The 8,917-nt window shown below is 46.5% G+C and overlaps 1 protein-coding gene across 1 annotated transcript in view; it reads right to left on the bottom strand.

Annotated features, from left to right (window-relative positions):
• The window catches only part of ITIH4 (inter-alpha-trypsin inhibitor heavy chain 4), a 19,441-nt gene extending 14,797 nt beyond the window's left edge, over nt 1-4,644 (bottom strand). The window contains exons 1-6 of the mRNA XM_035894771.1: nt 4,570-4,644; nt 1,926-2,086; nt 1,376-1,480; nt 521-683; nt 311-421; nt 98-226 (exon numbers count right to left, since the gene is read on the bottom strand). Coding sequence (XP_035750664.1) covers nt 98-226; nt 311-421; nt 521-683; nt 1,376-1,480; nt 1,926-2,086; nt 4,570-4,644 — 744 coding nt within the window. The remainder of the gene's footprint in view (nt 1-97; nt 227-310; nt 422-520; nt 684-1,375; nt 1,481-1,925; nt 2,087-4,569) is intronic.
• Nucleotides 4,645-8,917: the final 4,273 nt, after the last annotated feature.

Genomic DNA, 8,917 nt, shown 5'->3' on the forward strand with positions numbered 1-8,917 from the left:
TGGTGTGTCAAAGTAAATGTTGCTGTTTTGCTGACTGCACTTTGCATTCAGACATACCTATGATCTGAAAGCGTTTTTATTTCTTTTTCTTTTTTACCTGTATATCACCTGCAGTGGCAGCCCTCTTAACATCATAACGCACAACAAAATCACCGTTGAGGAGGGTTTCATCAAGTTCAGGATTTATCTTCTGTTGATCTACAGTTGGCTTAAATAAAATATGAGCCTGCAAAGCAATCAGAAGAAAAGATTTAAAGCAACATAACCTAAAGTTGCCACCGGCAGTAACGTCTGGCAGCTGCTGCTTTACCTTGGTTTCATTCTGCACTTTCATGAGCGCCTCAGTTAACTCATTTGTCATGAATGTGCTGTCTGTCTCCAAGAAGTGTATGCCTTGGGGCTCGAAGATGTGCACATCAATCTGACAGTGGAGAAGTCGGTGTCAGCATCTCGGAGGAAACACAGCCTGCCTGAAAACCACCGCGGTGCTCCCTGCCCAGTCCTCGCCAGGCCAGCTCACCTGGAAGTGCTTAACAAGCTGCTTCGGTCGGACCTTCATCAGCAGCTCGAACTTCCCCAGCTGCCGCTTCAGCAGCTCCTCATACGTCAGCACAAAGGTGACTTTGCTGGCGGCTGCAATGCTGACGGACACGTGAAACTGCTCCAGTTTTCTGTCTGTGATTCTGGGGCGGGGGAGAACAGAGATTTACCTCCTGCAGGGAAGGTTTGCCTGTGGTAGCAAAAGTTTATCAATTGTGCTAAATAATCACCAAGGGGCCACATGGAATAAATAAACAAAAATAGTAGAAGTAAATCTTATTCATCATAGAGAAGATTTTTTACATTGCAGCTGGTATTATATACATCATATATATTACATTAGCATGCCATGGGTGCTGCATATGCAAGCTGAGAAATGGAGCAGGAACTTCTGCATGCCTCAGACTTGGATCAAGCAGAACTGGGACTGAATACATGGGAAGCACAGATTAAATATACCCTGAAAGTGATGTCTGCTCCATGCGCCCTGCGCTTGCAGGGAAGCAGACTCAACGACTGAGCATCATCCCAGCCCGGCAAGGTGCTCCCGTGTGACAGCAAGTCCCAGGGCAACACTAAATGGTGACACCTCCCACTGACACCCGTTGCAGGACCAGATATAAATCATATATATATATATATGTGAATATGTGTATGAGTGTGTATATATATTTATACACACATATACACACCGTCCCTCCCAACAAGAACCCAAGGCTGCTTGTCGCATTTATCCCTGCTGAGATGTGGCTGGCTCCAGGGTTTAACCCACCCCCAGCCAAGCAAGAAGCTGAGGAAGAGCATTGGAGCAGCCTTACTCAGGACAGCAACATACTTGATGAGGCCGGCGCTCTGCCCGTGCGAGACCGCAGTGTCGTATTCCTTTTGAGCAGAAGCTTTCTCCTTTATTATTCCCGAGTATACTTTACCATCGATGGACCTGTTTGGTTTCCATAAAAATTAATTAATATTAGAAGGAAAGTGCTGGGGAAAGAGACAAGAGGAATGCTGCACTCTGTGGCTCTCGGGACATGAGGAGGGGACACAGTTTGGCTTCCACATCCCTCCCTGTCCAGGAGGATGCCAGGAGCCACTGCCACAACACAGCCCTCCTCCTTGCAGTGTTTCAAGGAGGCTGGAGCAGGAGAAGCACCACCACAGAGCATGTTTGTCACCCACCCTGTGCAGCAGGCAGCTTTGCCTTGACCCTGGGCACCTTCTTTCTGTTTGGCTGCCTACTACTTCACTGCACAGAGCGTTTTGTGCGGGACCCTCCAGAGCTCAGCTCTTTGTGCTTCTTGCTCAGCACCTCCTGAGAAGAAAGATGAACCCTCCCCAGCCCCCAGAGCAGCCTCCTTCACACTACAGGTAAGGACTGGTCCTACATGGAGAAGTTGGTGATGAAGGCTGTCTTGGGTAACTCCACTTCAAAGGTTGCCTCTCTGGACTCATTAGCTCGGTTGACAATTTTGCTGGTGATGATGGTGTGAGCAAATCGTGATGTGACCTTGCAGTCCACGTGGAGGCTGTAGATTTCAATAGCATGCTGGAAAAAAAAATAAACAGGCCGAAAGAGAAACACTCAGTTTTTGCTCCTAAGCAGTCCTTACCTGGGTGATATTATTGGAAAAGTTTGATGAAGGAATGAACTGTTAGAAGGTTTGGCCAGATTTGGGAAGGGGGAATCGTTCATGACCAGATTGGCCATCTGCTTATTCACATCCCTGCAAGCTGCAACCACAGCCCATGTAAGATCTGCAGCTACATCTGCGTGTTGTCATTCCACAGGAGGCTTCTGTAGAGCCTTTTTCTGTGGTCTTCTCTCCTCAGGGTACTCTGAAGCAGCTGCTGTGTCACCCCAATACATCGCCTAAGATTAACCTCAGAAAAATCAGATGCCTCTTTAAGCACTTGGCCCATGGAAAGAGACCCGCTAGCTTTTTGCGTGACTATTTATTTGCTCTTCCAGCTGTTGACTTTGCTGCATGGTTTTCAGCTCGGTGCCTTGTGTCACATATGATGTTTAGCAGGTTTGAAACCCCACCTGGGCCTCCAACCCCTCACCGGTTGCACAAGCAGGGATGGCCTTTGAGCGCTTGTGTTTCTCCTGGTCCAGTGCTTTCAGGGCCCCCAGCAATCGAGGGAGGAGGGCACCATCCTGAAGCTGCCTGGGAACATCCCACAGGGTGGCTGGACTGGGAACTGCCTGGAGCACCTGCCTCTGTAAACACCTTCCTTCTGCATTTCGGCTGTCTGTTTTAAGCCCCTACCTGTGTTTCAGCAGTGACACTAAAAAGGGTTGATCCGGACATCACCAGCCTCGCAATAGTCTAACAGTTTATTAAAATAAAAAAGCTCAGCAAAGCAGATCATAGTATTTCTGGTTTTACTTTCCCAGCCTCACAAATCTTTTGAATGGCTAATTGATCTTTAGTTATGTTGATAATTCATCCCCTGTACTTTGCTCATCAATTAACAGCATCCACTGGCCTCTTCTTGATTAGGACGTTGGCTGAAATTCAAAAGTTTAATCATGCTAAACATGGCCTTTCAATACAAAGCTGTGACCACAGCTTTGTGCTTGGGCATCAGGGCAGGAGGTGCCACAGCCAACGCCACATGAGTAATGGATGGCTGTTTCTTTTTTTATTATACATTGCCAGAGTGTGCTCCATCTCCTGATGCCTACTGACAATCCAGGACAATAGGATAAAACCCAAAAATATTCACAGAGAGAACAGTTTCCTCATCTGGGCAGTTTGGGTGCCTCTCCCTGCCCATGCCTCCCTGCTGCCCACCCCCAGCTGGAGCCCTCCCAGCCCAGGCTGGGGCTGTCTCTACCGGGAGCATCTCTTCCCAAAGGCTTTTCAAGTATCCCCAAAGCACTTCTGCTCACGTTTGCTGCCCTGCCGTGCTCAAACCTGCCTGTGGCACATTGGGAGGGGAGGTTTTGCCATGACTGAGGAGCCATGATCCCCGAGTCGTGGCTCACTGGGGCAGCGCAGGCACGTGGCGGCCATCGTTGCCCATGGAGCATCCTTCCGGCACAGGAGGAACTTGTGCCGTGCAAAACTTATCCTGTGCAAAATCTACCCTGCCACCACATGCTGAAGGGATGCTGCAGGGACAGGACCTGCATCCCCTACACTTGCCCAGCCCCAGCAGCATTTTAGGCTGTGACCAGCACAAACAATGATGCAGCGGGGTGCAGCATGGTGAGGGACATCGCTGTGCCCTTAGAGAAGGAGGCAGGAGAGGACCAGCCCTGGGTATGTACCTGAAAGCAGTGGGGAGCGACTTGTGGCCACTCCCCAAGGCACCGCAGGCCCATACACCACATCCACGGCTTCTTGCAGAGCCCTCGGCCACCACTGCAGCAGCCACAAAACCTGCCCCTGCCTCCCAGAAACCCACCTGCATTTTGGTTGCATTCCACACTTTTCTGAAGAGTCACAATGGAAATAAAACCCTTCCAACATAAAGCTTCCTCCATTTCTCTAATACTAATATTTTTACAGTAAGACCAGTCACATGCACCCTGAGACGATACAAAGCACAGTCTGCTCCTCCAGACGGTAGAAATAACTGTCTATTCCCCTCTTTTCCATTCCATATAAATTATTAAACACCTGTCAGAAACCTCTTGGCAGTGCAGCAGTCCTCATTTGGTCCTGCTGTAGCAGCACTGTGTCAAAATCCAAACCTCATCCAGTGGCCTAGGGAGACCCATTGATCCCTCAAATTTGATATTTTACATCCCTGGAGAAGAGCACGGTCAGACACATCTACAAATGCTCCCCTGCCACATTTATGCTATAACAGCACAAACAAACAACCAAAAAGGCCTTAAAAGGACCTGAAAAAAAAGGCTCTGAAATCACGACACAATACACCTGAGGCTCCACAGGTGGTGGTTACCAGAGGAGTTACCTGCATTACCTGGCCAGATACTGCGATACCACCGGATCACCAAATGAGCAAACAAGATGTTTTAAAAAAACAAACAAACAAACAAACCCGAGCAAATACCTTTTGACCAATAGTTTCTGCTAATACTACAAGTGAGGAAAAGACCGTCAATGCGAGCAACATTCTCTCCTCCATTTTGGAAAGACCAGATTTTCAAATGAAAACTTGGTTTATCTTAATCAGTTAATAAGTAACTTGTACTTGGGGATATTATGTAGACTTTGAAGAGACACAGAAACTTAATATTTACATGTTAAACATAGGTAAAACTTGGACTTGGTTAACGTTTATTTTTCTAACAGACCTTTGCTGTTAAACATTAGAATTTTAATGTTTCATAATGCATAAAGTTAAGAAATCCTTATGTTTTCTTTTTAAACTTAGATCTCATTGGCATGTGAAATCCCACAGGCAGATGAACTGGTCTGTGCAACAAGCTGCATATTTGGATGCGTGAATCTCTACCATATCCAACAGCAATAATTTGAAAGGGCACATCCTTCACATTATCTCAAGCCCTTCAGATATTTGGAGACTGCCAAGACATGCAGCATTCACTGGAGATTTTACAGCTGGTGACTTCTTCAAACCTTGTGCCTCCCTGCCCAACTGGCCCAGGAGAAGGATGGAGTGGCCCCCTTGAAACATCTCTTCTTGCTTCCTCTGACAAGCCATAATCCTTGTTTGTCAAATAGCAAAGTCAGTTGTGGCTTGCCTTAAAGTAATCAGACCTTGCCTGGACTCCCTACAGGGAGAGGCGCTAAGTCAGTGCCTGTACATACACATATGTAAGTGCACAAAGCACAAACCACCAAAAAATGAATGCAACAACAGCCATGCATGGGAGCACATCTGGCCTTGTCTGGCCCTAACACAGCTGCGATGTATCCAGACAGGGATTCTGCAAAGCCGCCTTTAACCTGTGCGCTCGTCAGGGCTGTTTGCACAGAAAGTGCTCTGCGCCTGAATTTACCTGGAAACTGAGTGGGATGACTTTTTTCACCGCCTATTTTGTAATGAAATCTTCATCCAACAGGGACTTTGAGCAGTTCCCGTGAAGTTTTTGTTCATCCAGGGTTGCCTTGTAGCCCTGGAAAAAGAAATTCTCTTAAAAGTCCGATTTTATACACTAATAATTATGGACAGCGTTATACTAAGATAATTCCTAAAATATATGATCACTTATGTGGTGTTTAGGTAGTTTCCTAACGCAAGACAGCTTGTGTGACTATTTAAAAGATATTTCTCCATCCGAGTAGCTGTAACATCTGCCCATTTCAAAACCCATTTCAAAAGTTGATCTCCTCAGCTCTACAACTGGGGAAATCAAAGTGAGAAAGGGGGGGTCAGGGAGCAAACTGTCATGAGCCATTCCTACGCCACACGTCCGAGGCTTGCTTCTTTTAGTGGCAAGCTTTCGGCAGGCTTCATTTGTTCATTCATTCCCAGCGCAAGAAAATAAAACGTTTGAAATCTTGAAAATTTCAACAGGACAGGAAAAATAACATCCCCTGGGGCTGTAGTTCAGAGGATCTCTTAGGCACATGCAGCTGCCATGTCAGCCCCCAGTTCCTGTATGTAGTTATATGAACACACATATACAGGTACGTATATGTGCAACCAGCCAGCTCTGTGGAGAGATATGGTCTGGTAAGACCCTCCCTCCCCTTCGCCCTGCGCAGATGAAGGCTGAGTCCTGCCCTCCCACCATGACTTCCCTGCCCGTCCACCCTGTGCTGGCAGCTCCAGGATAGCAGACAGCCCTTTCTCAACCAGACTTGCAGTCTGTCTGCGCAAACCCACTTTTTTATATTGCTTTTTGACAGCATTTTCCCCCTTATAACTCCATGGTAGGTGACGCCATTAATTGTCCTAAATTAGCACACAGATCCAGTGGAAATATGTGCATCTGTGTTTGCTTCGTTGCTATTTTACAGCCAAAACGCCCAGGTGGAGAGCATGCTTCCAATGGCCTCGGATTTGCAAGAAGATGCTAATGCAGGGCTCAGAAATTTATTACTTTGACAAACATTTACAAGTTCACCATGAAGGGTCTGTTGAGCACAGCCTGGTCTTACAAGGCTTGTGCTTTAAGTAACTTTTTTAAAAAATAAACTTCACTTCTTCCAGACAGACTGTTTATACTATTTGCAAGTACTGTATTTTTTATAGCAGGACATGTAAATATGTATATTTTAACGGAGAAAAATTACAACTGCTAGGCTTTTGATTAACTTCTACAACTCATGTAATGCTTTAATCCTTTAAAATACAAAGGATTATACACTTAGTGGCCTAAGATCCCCAAGAGCCAAAGCTTTAGCTTTAATTAAGTGGATTTGTCACTGGTTTTCTAATACCTGCATGTAACATCACATGAACATTAAAGAGCTGCTTTAACTGCACAGATTTAGACTGCGTGGTCGGCTCTGCTCTGCTCCTGAGTGCGCAGGGCCAGCCAGCTCTCAGAGAAGCTGTGAAATCCCTCCCGCATCCCTCTGTGGCTTGCTGAAGCAGCTGCAGGAAAATTCCTGCTCAGCCTTGCCCCTGGGCGCCAGCACCTTGCCCTGTTTCTGTACAAACCGCCAAGGACAGCCACCCCCACTGATGTCCCGTGCCCATTGCTGCTGGCACACTGGGCACCAGTCCTGCAGCACCCAGTGCTTCCTACTCTGAGGAATGAACGTGCTGTGAAATGACTTCAGATCACCTTGGAGGAAGGATCTAAATCCCCCATCACAACAGGAGATAGTTTTGAGTGCAAAATGATCTAAAACCTCAAACCCTGGGGCTTTAAGACACGTCTCTGTCACTATTTCTCATTAAGAACGTGAGGGCAAAAAAGGAGGAAAACACATTTTACATAATTGGAATTACTAGATTTGCAAACATGAAGAAAAAGGTGACAAAAAATTCTCTAGGCAGCTTTGTATTTGTTCTTCTCACCTACCAGTACCTCCTGCCCTCCAGCAGCAGCCAGTATCTTCTTCAGCACAGCAGCAAGGCTGAGGACAGGGCAGGATTCCTACAATGCATACAGGAGAGCGCAGACCTTGCTGTCACAAATGGGGAGCAACTTTGTCCCAGGGATACACTGTTACCTCCAATGCATATTTTTCAGATGGGGTCCATCTTAAAAGATGGAAAAAGAAAAAAAAATAAAAAATCCCTGGTCCTGAGCATTTACTGTTACACTGGGAAGCATCACAAATAATTGAACCTGAGAACATCCTGGAAATAAAGCTGTTGACAAAATCCCAAGTTTCTGGTAGATAATTTTGCTTCCTTGACACATCTGTGCTGCAAGTCTGAGGGACACTGAGATTTCTGTGCTTTGCTAAATTGGCACCAACACACCCAAAGCTGGTTCCGAAATACAGCACCTCCTACCCAGTCTAGCAGATCTGCAATATTCGGTCACTTGTATCATACAAAAGGAAGTGACAACATTTTGCCCCACTTGTCCCTCTCTACCATTTTTCTAATTATTAAACAACCTCCTGAAAACTTCTCATCACAGATTACGAAGGCTTTGTTAAACCTGATGCAGGGACAGCTCCAGTATTATCAGGCTAGGAATTTTTTTTCCACCACGTTTTGTTTTTATCTTCAAAGCTCTGGAAGAGGGGTCTTACTCAGAGGAAAAAGCTGTGCCAAGTTACCTGTGGAGGGGAGAAATAGTGTCCAGCAGAGAGAGGAGGCAGGGGCTTGGCTGCAAATAATAATCTTTGAAAGCGAAAAACAAATGTGGCAGGGCAATGCACCAGTGATATCTTTAATTTTTGAAGGAAACATCCCCCTTAAACCCAAAGGATTTGCTGCTGCCTTATGCACATCCCACTTTGCAGCCTCTCTGGGAGCTTCGTGGATGTTGGCATGTTTTATCCATCAAGCACTTGGGACACAAAAGGCAAAGACTATATTCCTCATGGTGTACAGAGACCTTTGATATCACTTTCACCTCTCACTCAGGTCTAGCCTGTGCAAAATTAAAGTAATTATTGAAATAAAGGTGACACCTTGCCATCTCTGCTGCCAGGGACTCGGGGTGCGAGAGAAATGCAGCAGCTGCCAAGAAAGCAGAGGATCATCTGTGTTTGAGCACAAAGATCCAGCTGAGGGGAAATACTCCCATTTTTAACCTCAGGGGAAAACAGGCGTCATGTTTAATGCAGAAAATCAAGGTGTAAACAGTTGCAGAAAAACCCAGCTTCCACTCAGAGTGGGTTTGCTGTCGTACAGAGACACTCGGCAGGTCTTTCGGCTCTTCAGTCAGGAGGCACATGGTGCCCACGCTGCCGGTCTGTCACCCCACTTCTCACTTGATCCAACAGAACCTCGAGGATGTAAGGAAAAAAAACATCGGGGAATGGGCTGAAAGCCCTCCCTGGGGGCTGGGGCACACTGA

Source organism: Egretta garzetta, unplaced genomic scaffold, assembly GCF_000687185.1.
Source record: "Egretta garzetta isolate BGI_Z169 unplaced genomic scaffold, ASM68718v1 scaffold215, whole genome shotgun sequence".
Classification (NCBI taxonomy): Eukaryota; Metazoa; Chordata; class Aves; order Pelecaniformes; family Ardeidae; genus Egretta; species Egretta garzetta.